Genomic DNA, 26,392 nt, shown 5'->3' with positions numbered 1-26,392 from the left:
CTAGAGACTTCAATGGGGACAACTCTCCCCAGGTTTAAGCTGTCCTCAGTCACCTGCCAAAAATCCTCTTGTTGGCAATGAGGGGCTGAACAACCCCTGAGGGTGGGACCTGAAACTTCACAGTAAAAATAAAATGAGGCTGAATAATCAGTGAATAAAATCAGGGCAGGACCAGACTTCCAGCACACATGGTCTTGGTTCTCTGGAGGATTCTCCCAGGGACAGACATGCTGGATGTACAACAGCATTTTAACATCCTAGTTCCAGTAATTTCTTCTTAGATTTTTGGAACACCTCCCAGAACTCCTTGCTTTTCATTTTTCTCTTCTGGCTTACACTGAAGAGGGTGCAGGAAGGCTGACCCAGCAGGGAGAGGCAAAGTTTGGGCTGAGTGAGGTGAGCTGGATATGGAGAACAAGCAGGAGCACAGCAAAGTGACCAGCAGTTAAAATCCCCTGAAACTGTAGGATCTGAAATCACTGATGTGTACATTAGATTATAGCATGTGTATTTAGAAAAGGGCCCTGCTGGGTTTTTACATCATTAAATGTGTTTTCCAGATTTCCAAACTCAAATTTTCAAATGCATAAATGTGGGAACTCTGCATTAAAGGTGGGATCAAAGCAGAGAAGCAGATGGGAAACCCCAGACTGAGGATTCCTCTGGCAGTCCTGAGGTGGGGAAAGCTCTGGTTCAAGGAAAGAGATTCCCAGGGAACTCCTGGGCTGCTGCTGCTGCAATTCCTGAAGGGCCATTAATGAAACTCCCAGTTTTCATTAATGACCTCAGCACAGAGTGAGGAGGAGTGTTCAGAAAGGTCCCACTGAAGTTTGTAGGGCACCTTTAACAGAAAACGGGACCAGGCTGTGAGAGAGGAAAAACTCAAAGACAAGAATTGGAGTGAGAAAACCAAGGTTAAATTCAATAGCACAAAATGAAGGCCAAGGATCTTGGCTAATACTGAGAATTTCTGCTGTGGGCTGGCAGCTGCTGCAAAGGACAGAGGTGAAGGGTTCAGGTTTATTAGTCCATCCCAGGAGAGTCACAAATGTGACATGGCCATGAAAAAGGGTAAATGCAAGCACAGAAAGAATCAGGTAATTCTTTCTGAGATGAGCCATCACACTTTACATTGGGCCTGGCAAGATTTCATCTGAACTTCTTGTAAATTGTGGGTAATTTCAGTTCAAGTAAGAGATTCTGAAGGGTAAAATAAGGCAGGAGGAGCTGTCTTGTAAGAGGAAACTAAATATCATGGCTTGTTTAGCCTGGCAAAAAAGAAAACCAAAGGGAGAATTTGATTATTCTACATAAACACCACAGGGAAAATACCAACAAAAGGGAAAATGTATTTATGCCCAAACATGATGTTAGGAATAAATGTGTGCAGGCCAGCAGTGAGTATGTGTAGGCTGGAAATTAGGATGTTTTTGGCCATCAGAGACAGTGGGGGCTTGAACAGCATCTATTGGGAACAGCAGGGGCAAAAGTCTCTGCAATTTGAAGTCTTACAGTTTTTGGAGGCACAATATAAACACTGTTGGTAACTGCAGCTGGGTTCTGGCCACGTGAGCCCTCAGGGCACTTCCATTTCGAGGTGGGGATGATGGAATACAGCTTTGGAGCTTGCTGGGTATGAAGCAATTCCCACCCAGATCCCTGAATAGGGTGGAATTTGTATGGGACAAAAAAAAAAATATCCCCTGCCAATTATCAGAGAAGCCCAAGGACTTAAAAATCTGCTTGAGTTCAGAGAAAGCCCTGGAGGTCACACCTGCAGAGGTTTTTATTGTAACTACTCCTCAGCAAAACCTACATGGAGAACCTGCCCCATCCTCCATCCCTCCATCCCTCCTGCTCCTCACACACACCAAATCCAGTTTCTGGGTGCAGGAAAACATCTTTAGTAGGACAAAAATTGCTTCAAGGCTGTGCAGCAGCCTTTTCACAAGCAGTCAGTAGTGTAAGCAGAATTAAAACCATGGTCTTTGCCATGTCACTTAAATTTGGATGGTGGTCTAAGGACAGAAGGATAATTTCCCTCACCTCTTACTTCCTTGCCTCCTCTTATCCCTTATTTTTTAAAGTGTTTTAATTACTAATTTATTAATTATTTAAGTATCAGCAGCTCTGATGGCCAGGTCAGACACAGGAGGAGTCTCCAACAGATCCAGCCTTGGTTTCACAGCTAAACCAGGGGCCAAGAGCAGGAATTGTGCAAGTATCAGATCCTTCAGAGTGACAAAAAATGTGGGGTCCAACACAAGGGGTGAAAGGGGAACTGAAATGTGCCTGTGGATTTGTGACCAGCAGGCACAGGGAACAAGGCACAGGCACTCTGCAGGCAGGATGGAAATTGGGGAATTTTGCTTTTAAGACCTAAAGGAACAAAGGCTTTTCCAGCAGAGAAGAGCCCAGAAATGAAGGGCATCTGTGGGATCATTAGTGGGTGATCTGAGTCAGGTCCTGTTGGGCTTTCAGCCTCACATTTGACACAATCCAAGGGTTTTAATTCAGCTGCTGAGTTACCCCCAACTTCACAGAGCTGTCACTTGCTGGGGGTCTCCCACAGCTCTCTCTGGAGCAGATTTTAAAGTCTCATTAACTTCAGTGGAGAAAGAACCCTACCATGAGTATCTAAAGATTTTGCAATTATCACTTGCAAAAGTGATCTTGGCTTTGGGCTTCCACAGAGCCCAAATTTTTTCATCCACTGAAGAAATAAAAAAGCCTGGGGTGCACTCTGCAGTTTTGAGCAATGAATTAAAGCTCTTCTTTTCCATGGGCATGTTCCACATGCAGCTACTGGACCAGGGCTCCAGATCAGCAGGAGGAACTTTGTCCCCAAACCCTTGTCCCCAAAATCTTGTCCCCAAACCAGAAAGACACCAGCCACCCACCAGGGAATAATCCTGGGTGGCATTCCAAGCACCAGAACTCACTCTAACCACTCAACACTAACTCTAACCACTGTTTTTTGCCAACCCTGTGCCAAAAAAGCAGTTTAAGGAGTATTTAAAGAGTGCAATGAAGGAGATTTATGGCTGTTTAATGAAGCTCTTCCCCAGGAGCCTGGAAGCAGGCAGGGAGCAGTTGTTTGAGGAACTTAAAAAAGGATGGTGGAAAACAGAACCAGCAGAGGCAGAAATTAGGCTTGGATTTGAACAAAAAATGACAGGTAGGGGAAGCAAGGACATGAAATATCTTCAAAGTAAAGGCAGATGCAAGAGATGAGTCATTTGAAAGACATAAAAACTGCATAAATCAAAATATTCAAAATATAGTAACCATTTTATGGGTCAGAATGTCAAGTCAGAATGGGATGTTGTTGTTGAAGCTGACTGGGAAGAGAGAGCTGAGTGCCTGCCTAGAAAAGTGTTATCTTACAGCCAGCCATCAAAAATGAAAGGAAAAACAAACCTAGACATTAATACAGGCAGGCAAAGGCAGGCTGGAAGCAGAACAGCAGATCTGAGTTCCACCTGACTAAATAGGACAACCTGTGGGTAAGACCAACCACAGAAAAGGTACAGCAACAAAAAAAAAGGCAAAGGAAATGAAGGATAACACATTCCAAGCACAAAAAAGAGAGGAGGAGGAAGGAGAACTCTCTCAGGCTGAATGGCCAGGAGAGAAGAGACACCAGAGGGAGGTGGGAGACATTTCTAAGGAGAAAATAAAGGCTGCACTGAGCTCTGCTGAGGTAAATCAGAGGGATTTATCAGCACTGGTTCTGGCTTTGTGTGAGGGAAGTTGGTAATAGCTGGGAAAGAGCAGTTTTGGTGGAATGTCAGAAGGTGAGGTCCAACTCACAGAGAGACCCCAGGCAATTCTGCAGAGAGCTAGGAGCTGGAGCAGGGCTGAGCAGCAGAAGCAAACAGGTTCTATTTCATTTAAACAGGTTCTATTTCATTTAACCAGGTTGTATTTCATTTAACCAGATTGTATTTCACTTACTTCTTGTGAGGCTACAGCACACTGAACCCAGGGGGAATTGTCAGGGAAAAAGGAACACAGAGGTCAGAGACTGGATAATGTGGGGTCACCAAAATGAGCTGAGGGTGGGAAGAAGGACAGAATTCAAAACTCCTTAGTCCCTGAAACACAGAAGGAAGTTGGAAGGGTCAGGTAAAAGTAAGGAAAAGGAGTCAAGATGAAACCTCCATAATTACGATGGCTAGGAAAGAAAATACTGCGGAGAAGAATTAGGAAAAATAATAACTTTCCTAATTCTTCTCCGCAGTATTTTCTGATAATTTCACTTGGTGTCAGGCTGTGCCTTGGACACTGACACTCTCCTGACTGGGCTGTGTCCTGAAGAACACAAAATGGAGTATTTGAGGAGCACAGAGCCCTGAGTGAAGTGTCAGCTGCGGGCACCGAGTGATCCGCACCATTGTTCAGCTGTAATTAAACTGGAGGCACTTTATTTGCTCAGACACTACTGTTTAATTTTATCTGTTTGCTCCAGAAGGTGTTTTCCATTTTCCCATCTTTCTCCTGTGAGCAGACAATGCCTAACCAATTTCCAGGAAGCAGTCTTTTTTTATAATTTTTTTTTTAAAGTGAAAGGCAGATGCTGAGAAGAAATTATTTAAAGTGTAAAAGTTTGCACAATCCCTGGAAGAGCCATTCCAGCCTGATGCCTTGGGACTGTTAAAAACTCTCTCTAAACAAAGGCTGCTGTGAGTGTAAATCTCATTATCATACAACAGGCCTGCCTGACCTGCCTTTGTTCCTTGCTGAGGTGATTGAAATATAGACAAGGTCCAGCAGTAAAAAAGTAAATTTCCATCAGTCTGACAGGCCAGCATCTGAATCACTGCAGGTTTTGGGAAGGAAATTTCACTCTACCACGGCATCAGCCTGCACTGAGTGGAGCCACACTGAGCAACCCTTTGGTTTTCAAAGAATCCAGGCAGAGCTTTGAGCTGGGAAAGGGACTGGGGATGTCAGGAGGGGGGTCTGGTCAGGATTTCATTGCAGCAGCCATTCTTTTATGAGACTTTCAGGTTTACTTCACACACAAATCCCAGCCCTGCAGCACATCTAGCAATCACTGGTTTTTCCAGGGTGGATTTCATCATTCCATTTCAGGCTAACATGGTTTTGACAAATAACAAGCCACTGCAAGGTTTCTAGGAGCTATAAAATGCCCTTTTCAATTGCCACTTGAGACTGCAGAGAACCCCAGGGCTGGTGGGAGCCCATATTAAACAAATGCCCTTTCCTTGCACTACAGAAATTCCTATATTCAGAAACCCTAAACTACTGAAAAGGGAACATTAAGCAGCAAATACTCCCACACCAGGGAGCCCCATCCATCATGTCTGAAATCTGTCTTGCACAACCCACTCAGCACAAGGGGAAGCTGCATCCATTTTTTACCAGGACCATGCAGTTCCCTTAAAAAGAAGGAGCAAGATCCTTTTTTTGGAGGATGATTTGCATGTCTTGGAGCTGGGGAATGGCATCCTGTTAACAATCTTGAAGCACAGCCTGGCTCTCAGGAGCCTTTTCAGGAGCATCACCACAGACCAAGCAGCTTTTGCAACGAGTTGTGAAGAGCAGCTTTGGAACCAGGGAAATCCCAGAATGGATTGGGTTGGGAGGAACCTTAAATCTCACCCAGTGCCACCCCCTGTCACAGGCAGGGACACCTTCCACTATCCCAGGTTACTCCAGGCCCCATCCAGCCTGACTTTGGTCACTTCCAGGGATCCAGGGGCAGCCACAGCTTCTCTGGGAATTCTATTCCAGGGCCTCCCCACCCTCACAGGGAAGAATTTATCTCCAGTATCCCATCCAACCTTGCCCTGTGGCAATGGGAGCAATTCCCCCTTGTCCTGGCACTCCACTCCTCGCCCAAGGTCCCTCTCCAGCTTTCCTGGAGTCCCCTTCAGGTGCTGAAAGGTGAACAGTCAGCCTGAAGAACCCCTGAGTATGGACAATCACAAGATATTTCTCCTCCCTGAGCATGGAAAGCTCTGAAATAAGGACTGTTGTGTGAATATAATTGGATTTTAGTTGTTAGGGGAGGAGAAAAAAAGGCCATTTCTGTCCTTTTTCCAGATTTCTGCTGGACCTCTCTAAGTTAAATGGAGAGCAACAGAAACCAGCTGCTGTTCCCAGGTTGGTGATGCCACATTCCCTGCAGAGCATCCTCCCTCCCTGCAGCTTTGGGAAGGGCAGGAGAGCTGGAATCCAATCCTCTCAGAGGCTGACACAAGGGACAGCCTCTCACACCTGCTCCACCTCAGAGTTTAGGTGGAAACCCAAAGCCTCAGTGGGATTTGAATAATCAGTGAGCCCCAGGCTGGCTCCCTGCACTCTGAACTCAGGATTGGTTTCATGCTGGTGACTTGAAGCCAAGTTTCACCAGTCTTAGGTTTAAAAGGATCCAATAAATATGTAAATTTCCCAAACAATTAAATATACATGGCAAGATGGAGCTGCAGCCAAGCATATTTTGTAATTAAAGCCCTCTCCTTGTCTCCAAGCAGTGGGGCTGGGCAGCTCCTCACAGAAATGCTGTGAAATGGTGGCAGTGGGTGTTGTGGACTGCCTGAGGGATTTGTTACTGGGTGGCTCCCAGTTCTGCACTTCATATTTGGCTCAACTAAAGGATGCTTCCTCCTGCTACACTCCAATGAAAAGTCACTCAATATTCCAGTTTCTAAAGGGCAGTAATGCCTGTTTGCAAAAAGCCACTGTCACCTTTGATCCAAGGACACATTTGTGCTGATTGGATTGTCAAAAAAATATTTTAAGCTCATGTCTGTCAGAATATGGGTCACCCTTGGTAATATGGGTACATTTGGATTTGACTTATGGTGTTAATAAATCATTAATAGATGTTGTAGGGATAAGTAATACACATTTTAGATGGCTACAAGCAATCCATTAACCTGCTGGGCTCCTGCAGCCTGTAGGAATTAACCATTTATGGAAATTGTTGGAATACAAATAAGCCTTTTCACTGCTTCTTTTCCATGACTGAAAACTGATCCTTAATGGGAAGGGTATTTCTAACAGCAGGTGAATTTGGGGAAGGAGAAAGACAATTTCTGGCTACTAACTCCTGGATTCTCTGGATCCTTTTCATGCTCCTGGGTCCATGGGGCCACTAATTCAAACTGCTCTGCCTAAAATTTCATCAGGTGGTCACTGGTTACTTCACACATGGCAGACATCACTGTTTGTCTTGTGGGATGGGATTTTCTTGCAAAGGACAACTCACCTGAACACAGTTTTTGCCTGCTCACAATCACAGAATCATGGAATGGTTTGGGTTGGAAGGAAGCTTAAAGCTCATCCCACTCCAATCCCGACACCTTCATCTGTCCCAGGCTGCTCCAGCCTGGCCTTGGACACTCCCAGGGATCCAGGGGCAGCCACTGTTTCTCTGGAATTCCAGCCCAGCCCGCCCCTCCCCACCCTCACAGGGAACATTTCCTTCCCAAGATCCCACCCTAATCTCCCCTTTCCCAGTGGGAAGCCATTCCCTGTGTCCTGTCCCTCCATGCCTTATCCCAAGCCCCTCTCCTGCTCTCCTGGAGTCCCTTTAGGCACTGGAAGGGGCTCTGGGGTCTCTCCTCCAGGCTGAACATCTCTCTCAGCCAGCCAATGTTTTTTTTTTTTAGTTTCCATTAGTTTATAGAGTGAAATTATCTCTCAAAAATGGTTTTTTCCTAGCTCTCCAGTTGACAGAATGTGCTTTACATGATGAGAGTCAACTGTAAATTCCAGCCACAAGACATCTTAAGGACAAATACCTTCAGTTCTGAGGCTGCACCTCCAGTCTTGAGGACACCTCTGGGTCCTTCACGACAAGAAGGACATTGAGGGGCTGGAGAGTGTCCAGGGAAGGGAACAGAGCTGGGGAAGGGGCTGGAGCAGCAGGAGGGGCTGAGGGAGCTGGAAAGGGGCTCAGCCTGGAGAAAAAGAGGCTCAGAGGGGACCTTGTGGCTCTGCAAAACTCCCTGACAGGAGGGGACAGCCAAGGGAATTTGAGCTTTGCTCCCAGGGAACAGAGACAGGATGAGAGGAAACAGCCTCAAGTAGCACCAGAGGAGTTTTAGGTTGGATATTGGGAAAAACTCCCTCATGGAAAGTTAAGTGGAGGAGTCCCCACCTCTGGAAGTGGCACTCGAGGCCAACCACAGCGGTGGCACTGGCTGACAGCTCAACTGGATGCCCTAAAAGACCTTTTCCAACCACAGCAACTCAGCCATTCCACCCCTTCCCAGAGGCTGCTGAGCTGGAATTTGGCTGTGTGTGAGCAGGAACCCCCCTGCAGGGACTCACATCGGGCATGATCTCGATCTTCTCGTAGCGGCGCTTGTAGGGCAGCGTGAGCACCTCGGCGCGCCGGTAGGACATGGCCGGCGGCTGGCAGTCGATCATCAGGTCCGTGCGGTGGGACTGCGTGGGAGGGGGCTGTGTGTACTGCTCAGGGCACACCACGTGCAGGGGCTGCAGGGAAACAGGGGGGAATTCCCATCAGCATTGCCAGAAACTGCTCCAGGAGCTGGAGATGTGTGCAGGGTGACGCGCCCGGAATTTATGTCTTGCCGCCACTTTGATATCATACTTGCCATAAGGAGAGAAAAGATAAAAATATGAAATAGGGTTTTCTCCCAAATCCTTGCCAAATTAACTGGAAGGAAATGTTAACGTCCCAATGTCAACATGTGGGGCTGCAGAAACCTTGGCTGTCAATAATCAAGGCTGCAAAAAACAACTGCTGGACTTTTGCAGCAATATGTTGAGAAAGCACAAACAGGACGGTTGCCACTGCAGGGTTTAAGGAAGCCAAAGGAGAAGCCAGTTCTGCAAACTGGAAGCCAAAGGAGAAGCCAGGTCTGCAAACTGGAAGCCAAAGGAGAAGCCAGGTCTGCAAACTGGAAGCCAAAGGAGAAGCCAGGTCTGCAAACTGGAAGCAGTGACCCTCCTGGAATTTATGTCTTGTCTCCACTTTGATATCATACTTGCCACTAGGAGAGAAAAAATATAAATTTGAAATAGGTTTTTCTGCCAGATCCTTGCCAGATTAACTGGAAGGAAATTGTAACAGTGGTGGAGACCATCCCAATGTCAACATGTGGGGCTGCAGAAACCTCAACAATCAAGGCTGCAAAAACAACTCCAGGAGTTTTCCAGAAATATGTTAAGAAAGCATACACAGGCTGGTTGTCCCTGCAGGGTTTAAGGAAGCCAAAAGAGAGGCCAGTGGCTCTGCAATCTGCCCTAGAGACAGCACAACACATCAGCAGTAACATGAAGGAGATTTATGCAAAGGCAGGCAGGGGCAGCTCTATGAGTTTGCAGTGACAAGCCAGGTTGCAGAACAATGAGATAAAGAGATGCAGGCATTGTTAGGAGGTTTGGAAGAATGTGTATTTCAGAGTTCAGCAAGATAGAACACAGGGAAATACTCAGCCAGGAAAAAAATCTGGTTATTATTTTAATTATGTCATGAGTCAGAAAGCAAATTTTAGTAGAAACAAATGGGATGGGCCACTAAAGCACAAAGAGTTGAGAGGGAACAGCAGATACTACAAGAAATTTGTTTTTCTTAGACCTCTCCTAAAGCAGAGCTCAATGCTGTGTTTTCTTCATGGAGAAGAGGATCTGGGTGTTGTTTCCATTTTTGTTCAATGCAACATTTCCCCACAATTCATTTGTTTAATTTCAGCTGTATGAAGAAATGTAAGAAAAGGCAGCAGAAAATTCATTACCTGGACTTCTTTGAGTAATTTAGACACCTGAATAAAGTTGAGTCTGGTGTCAATGGGGCAGTAAACACATTTCATTGCCAAGGGCTGATAGGGAGCCAAAGCATCCAGGTAAGAGAAATCAGGTTCTGGAAAGAGAAATGTTGAAAACACTCAAAGCCCATTAACAACAAAAATGCCCCAATTCCTCTCTAATTCCAGTTTAGTCAGAGCTGTTGCTCAATGTTAATTCTGTTACAGATTTCTCTTCCCTTCCTCCTTCCCCCACCCATTATTTTCAATTAATTTGATGAAAATTACGCCCACAATTAGTCTTACCTTAATCAAGCAACAGAGCAATACTATTTCATTTGAACACATTATTGCATGATTTTTAGATCAAATTTAATCAAGACAAAACCATCATCTCTTATTTTTAATCAGATCCTGAAAAGGAAGGCAAAATGTAGACATTTTGAGTCTTGTGAGGTGATTCAAATGGCAAGTTGGTTTTCAGTATGACAAAAAGGCAGCATAAATATGATATCTTGATATATAAATATATATATGTATTTATTCTTTTCAATCTAAGAGTCAGGTTTAGACTGGTGGGAAACCAAGGGTTCTTTTATTACTGGATTAGAGGTTTGCCAGGGAAAAGTCAGGCACTCAATGGGGCTTTTACTCCCACAGAGAGTAATAAAACATTGAGAACACTTCAGAAAAAGAATTTTTTCTTTTTTTTTTTTTTTTTTTTTTGGTGAATGACAAATGTAGATCTCAGGTGACACAGTGTAGGATACAGGTAACCTCTTGATTCTGGGGGTCACCAACTAATAGTGGAAAAGATTATGCCATCCCTATCTCCCTGATAATTGTGGGATAGATGGAACAAAGGGAATGATGGAAAAAAGGGACTGGGATGAGTTTGATAAGTACAGAATGGGAAAAGAGAAGAAAAGTCTCATTTGCTGGATTACCCTGAACCACAGGGCCTCAAAGGACACCAGGCAGAGCAAAGTGCAGTTCAAGCCTGGCTGGAGGAATTCTCTGGGACCTGCTTTACTTGAAAGGATGAAATTAAAGGAAACTGAAATTCAAAGCCTCCGGTCCAGATTTAAAGAGCCATCTAAGATGTTCTGACATGGCAGCAGAGCAGAACACTGCTTGGATTCCTCATGCAGACAGCAAGAAAAAAAATCTCCTTCAAACCTTACCAGGGGAAGTTCAGCACCAGTATGACATCCAACAAAAAGACAAGTTAATTGCTCACCTAAAAATCTAAAAATCTCCAAATCTGCTGCTGGCTAAGCAGCACTGAGCACCACGTGGGGATATTTACCCTGAGAGAGCAGAACATGGCACCAGGCAATGATACAAATGTTTGGAACTGTCAAAGGGATAATTTCCCCAAGTTTAAAGCAATTGTCAGAGTAGCTGCCTGGGAACATTAAAGTGAGAAATATTAACAAAAAATGAGCCTTGTACAAGGACGTGTACATGAAGCCATGAATCCACAAACATGAAGTAAAATTACACTGGGCAAAAAGCCATGGTATTAAAAGCAGATGTGGTGGTGGCAATGAAACAAAGCCCAAAAATATCGATGTAAAAATGGCATTTTATGTCAGTTAAGTTTAATAGCCATGGATAGAAATGTAAAAATAGGAGTACTGAGAAAGTTGCTGGTTGAAGAATGATCAGTTAGGGTTAAACAACAAGGCATTTTAAATGTCACTAGGGGAAAACAGAAAGCTTAAGTCAGGCAGAGGTTCTCTACTACAGATGTGCCATGAAATTGTAAAAATTGAGTTTAAAAAGTTACCAGAAGGGAGGTTTTACATCCCATCTGGGGTTGTGGAGGACACAGAGATTTGAGGCAGCACCTATTCAGCATTTCTCAATGTACAGACACGGAGTTCTGGTCTAGGAATCCCATATAAAATCCAGTCCAAAGCCTCTCCGAACTCCTAATAAGGACAGGAGAGCCTTGGAAAAGGGAGAAATTCTAGGGAAGGAATCCTAACACAGAACTGAGGAGATTCAGAATGTTAAAAACACAACTTGAGCTGGGCTCACAGGGAACTCATGTGACACACAGGAGCTGCTGTTTTGAAAGCACCCAAAATCCCAAAGTCACCTGTCTGGAGGCAGCAAGTGCTTGTCAAGGACACATATTGACTTTTCCTGACAGAATTACAGGTCTTTAGCTTCTCCCTCAAGACTCCTGATTTACTGCTGCATGACACTGAGTTATAAAACCTTCCACTGTGCAGCAGTGACGTGCATGAGCTGGTTTAAACATCTCCCAGGGAGTTGGTTTTTAAAGGAGACTTCTTTGTACTGTGTCTTCTCCTAGAATTTCTTTGTGGCTCAGTGGTATTCGATATTTTGAATCAATAATCTCCTCAATACTGCTCCAGCACTGATGTCTGCAGGTGACACCAGCCAGCAGAGAAGCACCACAGTTCCCTCACAGACAGGTCCTGGCTGCTGGCTGCTTTAATTTATGTTCTTGTCGTTGTTTTTTTTTTACATTACAGATTGGAAAGGTGGAGATTGACTGGTTCCTGTGGACTGAACAAGTAGGGTTCATTAACAATGCAGGATGGTCTGGAGTTTAAAGGATCTAATTACCAGAAACCAGGAGTTTTTCACAGGAAAAGCCACAACATCATCTGCTCTCACACACTGCTCCAATGGACTGGGGTTCTTTCAGATCCACAGGAGATTTTAGCTTAAAACAAAAAGTAATTAAATAATGGAAATCAGTGGCATCAGTGGAGGTGCTTCAGATTTTCACTAGTACTAAGAACAGGAGAATTTAATCTGCTAATAATTTCTAGAGACATAGAATCATTTAGGCTGGGAAAAAAATCTCAAAGGTCATCAAGTCCAACTGCCAAACTCAACACTAAATTCTGTGTTTTGTTCCAGCTGAGACAACCATAAGGAAATAGGCCTAGGACTAGATAGTCATAAAGCACTGGACTTATGGATAGTCCATAAAAGCCATGGATAGACAGAATTTAGGGGAAAAAACCCCACAAACATCTGGAATCATTGTGCACTCCAAGGTCACCCAACTAAAGCAGCTCTCAACTGGAGTTTCACTAACTGGGAATGAATCTCCAAGCCCATGACCTGCTGCACCCCAAGGCTGTCAGGGGTGACATTTCCATGCCTTGACAAGCTGCCAGGGCCAGCTCTGACAGAAGTGCTCGATTGCCTCAGCTCACTGAAGGGTTGGGATCTCACACAGAAAGGTCAAGTGCCTCTCCTTACGGGAGACACAGAGAAAGAGTTCCTGCCATTAAAGGCCAGTTCCTGACACCCTGGGCAGCACATTCACAACATGATTAATGCCACTGCTTCCCCTGGGATTCATGGAACACACACCCCAGCAAAGCTCTGCAAACTCGGGCTTAATTGAAGCCCTGACTGGAGTAGAATTCACTATTTTCAGACAATGCATATCCAATTTTACCCAATTACTGTAATTAAGGCATGTCTCCTGAACTGCCTCAAAGGTCAGGAGGGATGGGCCCTGCAGCAGCTGTACCTTTAGTGCTGTGGTACCTTGCACCATTCCCCAGCACAAAACCAGCCTGGATTTAAGTTCCCTGCAGGAACTCCCTTGTATCTCCCCTCCCATTGAACAGGGTTAATTATACACTAAAAATATCCCCAAATTGGCTTAACAGTATTATGATACTGTCACACTTTTTGGTGGCAGTATTGTGAAAGGGACTTGCTTGTCACTAGCCTTGAGTCTACAGTAAAAAAAAGAAAGAAAAAGGAAATAACCCTTTCCCAGCCCTCTTTTATTCAGGTTTTGTGCTTTCCAGCAGCTTTCCTATTCACTAAAAACTGGAGGAAAATAAACTTAACAGTGAGACTCCATTGTACCCGTGCTGTGGGAGTAGGTTTGATTTGTTCCTCAGGGCTCTCCTCCCCAGTTCTAATTACTTTGTCTAAAAATCCACACCATTTTTACCTGGCTAGGTCACACAGAGCACACCTCCCATTATCTCAGAGCTCCTCAGACACAAAATCAGGAGTGAGGACCTAAAGGGTGATTGTTTGCCTTCTCAGATCAGGACAATGCCCACTGCAAGGCTCTGTCAGGGTGACACATCAGGTACAAATACACCTGATCAGCTCCAGGGAAAGCCTTGAAGGATTTTTAATCAGGGTCAGCACTGGAAGCAGATGGAGAGAAGTGGAAGAACTTAAAAGACCTGTTGAGCACTGAGAAAGGAAACAGCTCCCCTGGGGAATGAGCCAGAATGTACCTTCAGCTACAAACGTGTCTGCCAGGCAAAAACCGCCTGAACAAAGCTCAGCCCAAAGGCAGGAAGAGCTCAGATCCCTGTGCCAGGTCTGTGTGGGGTGCACACTTCTGGGACAGCAGAGAGCACAGAAACCTCTTCAGAAACCCTGAAAGACGAAAAGGCAGGAGAAGGGATGAGGAAAAGTTTCTTCCTGGAACAGTTTCTTCCTTTCTGACCAGCATCCATTAGGTCTTGCCTGGGTTTAACTTGCAGCCAGCTGCTTTTAATTCAAAAATTAATTTCCTGTAGGCATTTTACTGCTGTGCATAACAAAGATTTTGCTCAGACGTGGCAGGAATAGACTCTGCATGGCAAAGGTTGGCTCTGCAGGGCTACACTGAATTAAATGGCACAATAATTACATTTGTCCCTGCAGTCAGTCCTGGGGCCCTAATTTAGATAAGCTCCTACTGAAGTGAAAAACTTCTGTCCCAGAACAAATGAGCAAAGCCCCAAGGATGTGGCCACACTTAACCAGAGTGCATGAACTGTTAATCTGATAATGATATCAGCATTTTACTTACCTGTGAATATAACAGTGTTCAAGCTGGATTTTCCCCACAGCTCCATGAAATGCACCACATCCCCAAATCTGAGAGAGGGATGCCCAGTGAACACCACGCAGGGCTGCTTGAAGTCATTGCTGAAGTCTCCATGGATGCTGGGATAATGTTTCAATTTGTTTGTCTGAATGAGCTGAAAGAAAAACAAAAAAAATCCAGACAGTGCAACTTTTCATGCCTCTGTGCTTGAGTGTGTTTGTTTACATGAGATTATAAATGTTCTGCAATTTATTCCTAACTCATCAGAGAGTCCCTTAGATTTTTCCAACAAATTTAGTCATGACTGTCATAGATGTTATGGAAAGGAAGTCAGAACATGGGGCCTCCAAGTCCCTGCTCTCACTTCTTTGGTACCAGCAGGGTGGTGACTGGGAGGAAACTCTGCAAACACTCCCTGCTTCGACTTCCCTGGTGTGAGCAGAGTGCTCAGCTGCCAAATTCACAATAAGCTCCTTTTTTCCTATTTGCTATGTCTGCAAAGAGCTCTGGGCTCATGTTTAACCTGCTTTTCTTGCATCACAGCAGTAGCAGGCACTTTTGCCTTCAACAGAATGTTGTTGAGCTTCCCTGGTCTAAAGGGTTCACACAAAATCAGAGCTGCTGAAAAAGAACAGACTGACTTTCCCTTCCTTAACTGTCTCTGAAACCAGCAATAAACATGAACTAAGAGCAATAAGATGTTTTGCAGACACAGTGCAATCAGCTCTGCAGGTGGAACAGATTTCTTTACTAAGATGGAGAAATTTATTTATCAAGGCACTTTTCAAAGAGTTTTGCTTTATTTCTCCTGCCACTGTTTTCTAATCTGCAAAACAAGGTGCAACTTAAAAAGCAATTTAACAACCAGGCTGTGAAGCACTTTCATGCAATATTTTGCAAGTTTTTCCTTGGCAGGTATATGCATCCATCTCCAGCATGAAAATAACTGTAAACACAGTTTAAAAAGCAAGGAATTTAACACATGAAATCACAGACTGAATAGATGAGAGAAAGATCATGGAGATAAAGAGTGTGAGGGAAGGAGGGAGGCAAGGGGGCTTCCTTTGTCAGCCAGTTTCAAAACGAGGTTGGGCTGTTCAACAAATCATAGAATCCTGGAATGGTTTGGGTTGGAAAAGAACCTTAAAGCTCATCCACTTCCACCTCAATTCCACTGTCCCAGGGTGCTCCAAGACCCATCTAAGCTGGCCTTGGACACTTCCAGGGATGGAGCAGCCACAGCTTTTCTGGGCACCCTGTGCCAGGGCCTCTCCACCCTCACAGGGAAGATTTTCTCATTTTCTCCCTAATATCTCATCTAAACTTTCCTCACTTCAGCTTAAAGCCATTTCCCCATGTCCTGTGTTACTTTGTACCATGGCTGATCTAAGGTTCCTGCATGGAAATTTCTCATCTAAACCGTCCTCACTTCAGCTTAAAGCCATTTCCCCATGTCCTGTGTTACTTTGTACCATGGCTGATCTAAGGTTCCTGCATGGAAATTAAGAGAAACTGGGAATTTTCAGCCACTTGTGCACCACAAAGCAGAATTCAAGGTTATTCCATAATTCTGTAGATGCACATGGATCATTTCCACGTGGATCCTTGAATCATGGAGGAGGTAGAAACTGGACTACATTTTCTGCAGTTTACAAGGAATAGCTAATTCCCATTTAATCTTCAAGAGGGAAATTGGAAAAAAAACACCCAATAACTGCTCTGGCAGTTGATAGGCACTGAATCTCAAAAACATTCCTGCAATTATACTGGTAAAGATTTCTGATTAACACATCTGGAGTGCAGGGTTTAGAATCTAAACTTAGTTTCAGTAATAAAAACTGCAGTTTAGCAGACAATGGGTAAAACAAATTTGAATCCATAAAATACTGACATTTAAATGAACTTGTAGGAAATGGCCTCAAAAAGCTTTTTTCTGTTTTTTTTTTTTTGAGGGAAGTCAAGTGTCTCAAAATTGAAATTGCAGAAGCACTTTCAACTGGGTAAACTGGAAGAGGAGGATAATTTCTATTTCCAGCATTAAATGGGATATGTGACATTCCAGGGGAAAACTTTTCCAGGACCAAGCAGATAGGTCAGGGAAAGACATTTCTAAATCCAGCATTGACCTAAGACACTCCTGAAAAATCACAAAACTGTTGTTCCAGCTTCTTCTTTCACAGGCCGCTTCAAATGATATTAATTTGTATGCAGCATTCAGATTTTTGGGAAGATTTGAGGGCAGCACTGGATGTGGAAAGCACTGAACAGCTCATTTCCCTGCCATCCCTCCACAAACATTCACTGCTCAGCAACATAAAAGCTGTATTTTCTTCAAAGCCTTATGGAAGCTTCAAATCCTCTCCTATTGCTTTGTAAAGAGACACAGGAACTCTAATCCAGTTTTCAGGAGCTCGTTGGTGACGATTCTTTTTTCATCTTTTCTTTTTATCTTGCCAGATCTTTTCTGCTAAGTCTGGTGAGGCTTCAGAGCTCAGCTCACAATCCCTGACTCTCACAGGTGGACAGAGCATGGGTGAAAGGCTACAAAAATAAGTTTAGAGATGTTTTACTCCAAGGGGAAAGCAGCTGGTAGATTTTAGTATCTACAGTAAAGTCTCTTCTAATCACCCCATCAAAAATATACGGAGCTCAACTTGCAAAACAGGTCCAACAAAATTTCCCAAGTCATTAAGGGGACTGAGTTTGGAATGATTTGTGCAGGTTTTTTTGTTATCTCCAGATGAGATGGGGTGTGTAAACTTTGCTGTGCCATGGTCAGACCTCCAGCTGGGCCAAACCCAATGCCTGGCATTGAGCCAGTCAGTATTTCCACAGTGGGCTTTTTCTGGAGAGCACAAGCAACATTCAGAACATCTTTTTACAGAAAGAACCACTATTGACTGAAAGCTTAAGAGATAGGGGCTGGTAAAGTACTGGATCAAGAGAGTGAGAGCTGCGTTTTTCTGAAATCCCAAATGGTTCTGTGCTTCCCTTTAAAGCTGTACACTTGATTTACAGGGTCAGCAACTGCTGCTATAAACAGGATAAATCTCCAGAGCCTTTGTGTATCCTTTGTTGAAGTGAGCCAAAATACACAGATATTTACTCTGTGTGTGTGTGTGTGCTCTGTATCCAGAATGTGGAACAGATGTGGCTCCTATCAGGGAATGAGAGATGCATTTATTACTTCACCTCCCTCACTCCATCAGATCAACACTAACAGAGGCCTAATTTTATCACAGAATATCCAGAGTTGGAAGAGACCCCCATGGATCATTGAACTCCTATATGATAATATTTATTATAAAACAAACCATAATATTCCACAATCACCTGGTTCCAGGTATTTATTTAAATGTGTTATGCAGGAACTGGTAAATGGAGGAAGGAATCAAAGATGAAGAAGACAAATGGTGGTTTTTAAGATCACAAAATCAATATTACTCCCACCCTGGCTCTTTTTTGAGTCAGAAAAAAGGGGTTTTGCAGCCATTTCTCTTAGATCTATCTAACAGAATCCTTAATAGGAGCACAGTAAATCCAAATCCTCCCTCCACTGGCAAATACTGATCAATACAAATTACCTCTCAGATTTTATTGTTGCAGACATTTAGAGGAGTCTGGATTCACTTATCTTAGAGCCTGAAATTGTCCATGTGCAGATCGAATGGAGAGGAACAATTCAGCTCCAACAATTGAGCCATTCCTTTATAAACACAAAGCCTCCAGCTCCACAAAAGGGATGGGGCAGAGTGTACAATCCATGGATCCTGTTAAAATTATCAAGGAGAACCCTAATTGCTCATCTGGGGCTGTGCTGGGCTGGGATATTCCCACATGGAATGTGGGAAGACACCAAATTCTGGTTCTGGGATACCAGAATAACAAATCTAAACTAAACAAATTACTGGTTTGTGCTCCACAGTATCTAGCGAGGGACTGTGGAGCCTCAATCTGAGCCAATTTAGACAGTTGAACCTTGGATAGAATGGATACAGGGGCTTGGAAGTGAAAGCCACCCCCTGCCTTGCCAGCTGTGTTGATAAATATTTGGGATCTCCAGCTTTTGACTTTGCAGTCAGATCAACTCTTCCCTCAGAAATACCTTTTAAAAGAAGCTCTTTTAGTTAGGGCACCACTAAAAGGCTGCAGGAGAGACTTCAACAAGAACCTGGACACTCAATTTTTACTAATTTTAGTATGAACTGATGTTCAAATCCATCCCTATAAACCTGAAGCACTTCAGCCCACATTCCCTGCTCCTAACAGAGGGAAAGTATTCCCTGTTCACTCAACTCAGACTGATGTTAGGAAGCAAAGTGCCACCACGAGAACTGTACCAGGACTGTGTAGGAGGAGGTAAGATGAACATCTACTGCTCCATTAAAGTGGAATTAAACAAGCAGGGAGAAATGTTTTAGGTCCTCTGCAGAGCTGAACATGTGTCTGGCTTTATTCAGCAGAGCAGAACAAGGAATGAGTTCAAAACACGCGACATAAATCATAAAAGGAAAATTTCCACGCAGAGAGGATGCAAAAGCTTCAAACAACTGAGCGGAGAGAGTGAGGAGAAATAAAAATAGTAATTGTAGAGACAATGAAGATGCTTTTATTTACCCTCTTGTGACAATAATAAAGGCATAGTTAAGTGAAATGCCAAATACAATCACAGCTGATTAAAGGACGGAATTATTCTGTTCTACCACACATCAGGCACTGCTGGAACTCATTGCTGCAAGGGACAACATCGAGGATTTGGGGGATTTTTTTGCCTTCCTTGTTTTTAAATCGTGCTGTTTATACAACTAACAGGAACATCAAATTTCAGGACCAGCAGCATGCTGGGCTGGGCTTGTTCTGTGGATAATTAGAAGCTTATTTCCTGGCCTGTCCCTCTCTGATGTATCATGCCAGGCATGTTATTAATGCTTCCTAAGAAGTAAGAGGCATGTCTGAGTAATTCCCTATTTTTCTCCAACAACTGAGCAGTTAAGCACATCTTTTCATGATGGGCAATTTCAGCACAGGTTACATTGCACAAGCCTAGCATTACTTTGAAAAAAGCCAAGCAATTCTCCACTAACAACCTCTCTGATAGAAACCATCATTCACTGTCTGCTTCTGATACTCATTAAAAATCCCCTGAAGTGCCAGTAAGCAAAGCTCCTGCTTGGGGGGGAGATGGGTTGTGGAGGCCCAGGATTGTGCTGGAAAGAGATTTTCTGTATGTTTCACACTGTGTGAATGAAATGGAGTGTCAGGTGGGAGATTTTGGAGGTTTAACAAGGGACACAAGGCATGTGCTGAGCACTGGGGCTTGGCATGGACATCCCATGGGATATTCCATGGGATATCCCATTCCTCCCTCTGTGCAGGGATCCACTGCTGGGAGGCCTTTCCTACATAATTACCTGATCTACACATGAAGCACAGAACAGTTCTTGCAAAGCTGTTCCAATAATTTAGTAAAATCTCACAATCAACAGGCCCCCAGAGACTATAAAATGTCGCAGGAATTAGAGGACAGAGTTATCACTTTATAAACACAAAAACCCATTGTATAAGATGGGTTAATTAATCCATTCTTTGACAGCTGCATGTTTGGCTTCTCATTTTTGGAAGGGTTTTCACTTCAATCTGCCAGTTCCAGTGAATATTGTAAATCAGAATATGGGCTGGCAGTGAATCCAATGACACTGTGGATCAACAAGGACATCCCAGAAAGGAGGGATGGAGGGCAAGACAGAAAGCACAGCCACAGCAAGGCTGCAGAGCCTCATACTCAGAGAGTTTGGAATTGATTTATCAGTGGGAATGAATTTTTTGGTTATAAAATAAGTGGTGAACAGGTGGCTTGCCCTGCAGTCCACATTATTCTTGGTAACAGATTATACATAATTCACTGCACATCCTGCTTGCAACACATTCAAGCATCTGGAAAGAGTGAGGGCTCCTGGTCAGATCCTACTTCCAACAACCTTTGAAGCACCTACAGATGATAGATATGATGGGTAATGGCAATTTCCAGAACAACTCCCTGGATGAGTTATATCAGAGGAAAAAACCCACCCAGTGTCTGTAAAAGCATTGAATTTCTGGGCTCTTAAACCTGCCATGGCCACTCTGCACATCTCATCAAACAGTCTGGACCACAGCAGCTGAAAGAGCCAAGTTTCTGCATGTCCCAAATGGCTCAGTGGCTCACAGGAGGAGGATTTAGCTAAAATTCTCAGTCCTGTTTCTTCCTTTCCCAGCCTGCCTGTTGTTTACTTCAGTGGGAAAGCTACCTGTTCCCAGAGGAGAATTTCCTGTCCTGCTGTGTGAGGTAACTCTGAAGGCATCAGTTTTATTTAATGTCTGCTTGGCTAAAGCTGCTCCTAAAATTATTATTTTGTTGCAGGAAAATCCTCCAAATCCTCATTCCTCTTTGCTTCATTACAACACTCAAGTAATTTCATTTAAAATTGCCACAGACAGCACTCAGTGCTGCAAACTTTATATTTTGATATCAAAATCTCTCTTTCAAGATATCATTCCTCCTGCAGCAGACATGATGCCTGCTTCAGTGAGGGAGGAAGGAGCTGGCATGACTAAGCTGTCTCTGATAACAGCTCTTCGTTTCACAGACTTGGAAATAAACTGCTTGGACAAAGGGAATGCTCGTGGTTGCAGCTGATAAGAGCAAACATCCCACACCAGATCTCTTTCTGTGGGGGAAGGACTGAACCAGGCCAGCCTGTGCAAGTGATAGGCTGGAATAAACAGGGTAATTTTGGAGTTTAGGGAACACCATCACTCATTCCTCCCCCATGCTCCCAAATTCATCACAGAAAGCAAAGGAAAAAAAAAAAACACTTTTATGAAAAATTAAACAAAACTTAAATAGCTGTAAATGGGTTCATGAGAAAAATGAAAAAATGACAGCTACAGTGGGTGGACTGTGATCCAGAAAATTAACAAGACCATGGTAACTCACCTCAGCATGGGGAAAAGGAGGTTCTGGAAGATACACCTTTGTTTGTTTGTTATGACACAACCTTTAAAAGAAAAGGAAAGCAGGCAGAGTTAGAGGTGCAGCACATCCTGCAGCATCTGCTGCCATCTACTGTTACACTCTTGGAGCAAACTGGTTTGGATCTCGGGCACCAGGTGCAAAATACCCAATTTGTCCTGTTGCTGCCAGGGTTTCTGGTTGGAGACCCCACACCAACAGGACACAACACCTGAGTCACAGCAGGATCACACAGAGATGGTGCAGGGCAGCTGAAGGTAATTCTGTACACACTGGAACAGCTCCTCTGCTGCTCAAGGTAAATCTGTAACTCAGCATCCACAATGGTTCCTCATCCAGATCTCAAAGCCTGTCAACAGAAAAATCCCACTTGCCTCATCCACTTCTCAGCAGTGACTTGGTCTTTTTGGTCATTCTAATCCAATTTTCCTGTGCATTTATTATTGGTAAATTGCCTCTCCCCACGGCCCAAGGCTCACAGTGACCTGGCATTTTCCATCAATCACTTATCTTTAAAACAGATATTGAGAGCTGTGGATGAGCTCTACCCAGACTCCTGATTCATCCTATTACAGCAGCTAAAAAAAGCTGCTTATCAGAGGTCTGGGTGATGTGACAATGATCTGCAGTGACACTGTCCTGGTGGCTTTTCTGGGAAACACTGCCTGGCTCATTCTTGCACTTTATTAAAAAGAAATGAGCCTGGGTCAAACTAATTTTGATAAAGTCTAAGGGATACTAAGAGCAAGGCACTTCCTTTAGCTGAGTAAGGGGTAGAATTAAAAGCTGGAATCCCTGAATATCAACCACAGTTCTGACCCTAAACCTCTATTTTACAGATGTTCAACCTTTGCCTCCATTTCCATAAATCTACCAGGTTTCAATAATCTTTACAATTCTCCTGAGGGATCAAATCCCACAAGATTTCCAGGATCTATCTTTTCTTTCCTGAACTCCCAAATCTGGAGAGGAAGAAGAGAAGAGCTACCTTATTGTGTTTAATACTGCAGAGCATGTCTCCATTGGTAAGAATGTGGAAAGAATTCCAAGTGGTTGAGTTCTCCTTTCCAGGGCTCAGAATCACAGAATGGTTGAGGTTGGGAGGAACCTCCTGAGATCACCAAGTCCAACCCTGCTCAAGCACTTTCAGCAGAGCAGATCATCCAGGACTGTGTCCAGCTGGATTTTGATGTCTCCATAGCAAAGTCTCCATAACCTCTGTGCACAGAGGCTGCAGTGTTTCACAGAACCATGGAATGGTTTGGGTTGGAAGGGATCTGAAAGATCACCCAGTTCCAATTCCCTGCCACGGATATAGACACTTTCCACCGTCCCAGGCTGCTCAAAACCCCATCCAACCTGGCCTTGGACACTTCCAGGAGGATCAGTCACAGCTTCTCTGGGCAACCTGTGCCAGGGCTCATCATCCTCACAGGGAAGATTTTCTTCCCAATATCCCATCTAACCCTGCCCTCTGGCAGTTTAAATCCCAATCCCTGGTGGAATTTCACGTGTTTTGATTTGTTCTGCCAGAGGGCCTTGCTGAAGAGACTGAGCCCTGATCCTCATTACATCCTATCAGGTGTTTATACACAATGATAAAATCCCCCTGAGCTTTCTGCTCTCCAGGCTGGAGAGTTCCAGCTCCCTCAGCCTCCCCTCATCTCCACGGCCCTGTGCTGGCCTCATTCCAGAAATCCCACATCCTTCTGGTACTGGGGAGACCAGAACCCCACAGAACACTGTCCATGTGGCCTCAGCAGCGCTGAGCACAGCAGGATCTCCTCTCCTGACTCTGCTCTGCCTCATGCAGCCCAGGACGCTCTTGGCCTTTTCTTGCCATGGCTCAGCAAAATTAAGCCTGAAAAGTCTATTTTGCTTAGCCAGGGACACTGGGGGGGGCTAAGACTTGCAAACAGGCACAGCTAAAACTCACTCAAGTCAGGAACATAATTTACTCATTAGGGTAAGCACCAAAAAGCAGAGATTGAGTTTGTACCTTCTATAGGAAATGATCCTTCCCTAATTATAGAATATATTTTTACACAAACACACACCCACCCCCTGGTGACTCCAGGAACATGTTCACAATCCTAGCCAGGATTATTTTAGAATCCGTCAGGTAGAGATAACCTGCACCTGCCTCTTCCCACAGCTGAGGGTGCTGTCCTGGCACACCTACCACTCAGCAAAGATCTGGGAGAACTCCAGGGAGCTGTTGGCAACAGGTGAGATGAAATAAAAGGGGACATTGGAGAGTCCTGCAGAGTCAATGTACTGATAGAGGCACTCCAGCAGGTCGTAGATGACTCCAGAGGGGTAACAGGGAACCAGGACATTGCCTCCATTCCGGACAGTCATTGCTAGGGGAGAGACAATGAGAGAAATCAGTTCACTGTCTTTGAATTTAAACTTCTAATAAATTCCCTTAATCCAAATTTATATAAAAAGCAGCTTTTGCATGAATTAGCACAACACATTATGCACATGAGTTGGGAAGAAGTTTGGCAGTAACAGGGAACCAAGACATTGCCTCCATTCCGGACCATCATTGCTAAGGGAGAGAAAACGAGAGAAATAAATTAATTGCCTTTATATTTAAACTTCTAATAAACTCCTTTCACCCAAATTTATAGAAAAAGCAGCTTTTGCATGAATTAGCACAATGCATTATGCACATGAGTTGGGAAGAAGTTTGGGAGTAACAGAGAACCAGGACGTTGCCTCCATTCCGGACAGTCGTCGCTAGGGGAGAGACAATGAGAGAAATCAATTCACTGCCTTTGTATTTAAACTTTTAATAAATTCCTTTCACCCAAATTTGTATAAAAAGCAGCTTTTGCATGAATTAGCACAACACATTATGCACATGAGTTGGGAAGAACTTTGGAACTAACAGGGAACCAGGACATTGCCTCCATCCTGGACTGTCATTGCCAGGGGAGAAACAATGAGAGAAATCAGTTTACTGCCTGTGAATTTAAACTTTTAATAAATTCCTTTCACCCAAATTTATACAAAAAGCAGCTTTTGCACGAATTAGCACAACACATCATGCACATGAGTTGGGAAGAAAACCTGTGATCATTAAATACATTTATTTCCTGCCCGTTCCAGGCTAAGTGGAGTGATTCTACTCCTTTAGCTGGGGGCACAAGGAAAACTCCTGACAGGAGAGGGCAGCCGTGCACTGGCACAGGAGGATAAAGGAGTGACACAAACCACCTCACCATCGAAATAAACCCTGCTCCTACTCCCAGCTGCCTCCAGAGGGGAAGGACAACAGCTCCCAGGTCTCAGCCAAAAGCACTGCACATGGTGTGCTGTTCAGTGCTTGCATTTCAGATGGAAAGCTGAAGGTGTGGTTATTTCAAACAGCACTCAGAGCCAGAAATGGGTGATGGAATGTTTGGTTTTTTTAAAAACACTAAATATTTCTGTCCTTTCTGTATAACAAGAGCAATTTAAAACTTGTAGACAGCATGAGACTAGATAAAAATGAGAAGAAAAAGGAAATATAGGTTTACTCTGTAACTGAGACAGATCTGAGCACAACAGCAAAAGCAAGCAGAGCAAACATTGTGTTCTTTTGGCAGAACGAATTACAAAAACACTGCACCTTCTGGGAAAGCAGAAACACTTTGTTCAGCTCAGTGAGCAATTTCACCTGTGGGGTAAAACCATCCACTGCTGTTAAATGCAGTGCAGCAATAACAGCATGCACCAAGCATTCCACAGAAAGCTGTGGAAGAGCCTGAAAATACAAATATTGCATCCCCCCAAATCCCTTCCTTGACTTCAATTTCCTGCTGAGCATTGCTGGGGTATGGATTTAACATTTTAAGGGTCTTTTTGCCCCTGATGGAGCAGAATCTTCCTCAAGGAAGATTTTTTCTGGCTGAATGTTTAAGTTTTATGGAGTTCGGGAGGATGCACAGCCTAGTAGGAATTTTCACATGCATTTGTGGTTGTTTTACTCCTTGTAGCAGTCAGTACCTCTGACACTGTGCTGATCAAAGGCCCCTTGTTTATCACTTATAATACAACTGCAGGGTAGGGGATTTATTTCTCCAGGCCCTTTGCAAACTGTACCACCCAAATATTTGTGGAGATGAGCAGCAACAGCTCACATTTGTCCAGAACTTGAGATGTTCCCAAACATCCCAGCAATGTGTGACATTATCCCCCTCACCTGGGCAAATCTAAACTATCCCAGCTGTAACCAGGATGTGAAGAGAGCAATGAGGAGGTTAAGAATATTTTCAAAGCCATCTGGAGGTGGAAGTTGAGGCTCTGAATTTACACAGAGACATCACACACCCAAAAATTCTGCAGAGGGAAGTACCTACACCCACTGCAGCAGGAATGGTGCACAGGCCAGGGATGGGATGCAGAATAGAGGTAAAAGAATGTGTCAGGCCACAGAAAACCTGAATTCCATTCCTTTGTGGTGCTTTGACCCTGGCTGGAGGCTGGGTGCCCACCGAAGCTGCTCTATCACCCAGCTGGGCAGGGGAGAAAATGTAACAAAAATCTTGTGGGGAGAGTTAAACCCAGGGAGAGATCAATGACTTATTACCATTACGGACAAAATAGACTTGTGGAAATCAGTTTAATTTATTTCATGTCTCTCCACAGGGTACAGGCCTGGCCAGCACCCTGCTCCAGTGTGGGGTCACAGCTCCTTCAGGCATCCCCCTGCCCCAGTGTGGGGTCTCCAGGTGGATTTCTGCACCCTTGTGGGGCACAGCTGCCTCTCCCTGGGCTGGGAATCTCAGCTTTGGTGCC

The 26,392-nt window shown here is 44.2% G+C and overlaps 1 protein-coding gene across 1 annotated transcript in view; it reads right to left on the bottom strand.

The window, feature by feature from the left end:
• Window positions 1-26,392, bottom strand: part of INTS9 (integrator complex subunit 9) — a 60,380-nt gene that overhangs the window by 5,528 nt on the left and 28,460 nt on the right. The window contains exons 10-14 of the mRNA XM_059468034.1: window positions 23,787-23,967; window positions 21,569-21,629; window positions 14,575-14,746; window positions 9,741-9,865; window positions 8,308-8,475 (exon numbers count right to left, since the gene is read on the bottom strand). Of these exons, the coding sequence (XP_059324017.1) occupies window positions 8,308-8,475; window positions 9,741-9,865; window positions 14,575-14,746; window positions 21,569-21,629; window positions 23,787-23,967 (707 nt within the window). The remainder of the gene's footprint in view (window positions 1-8,307; window positions 8,476-9,740; window positions 9,866-14,574; window positions 14,747-21,568; window positions 21,630-23,786; window positions 23,968-26,392) is intronic.

This window comes from Ammospiza nelsoni, chromosome 3, assembly GCF_027579445.1.
Source record: "Ammospiza nelsoni isolate bAmmNel1 chromosome 3, bAmmNel1.pri, whole genome shotgun sequence".
Lineage (NCBI taxonomy): Eukaryota > Metazoa > Chordata > Aves > Passeriformes > Passerellidae > Ammospiza > Ammospiza nelsoni.
Note: the sequence above shows the minus strand (reverse complement) of the source record. Positions and strands in the feature narration are given on the sequence as shown.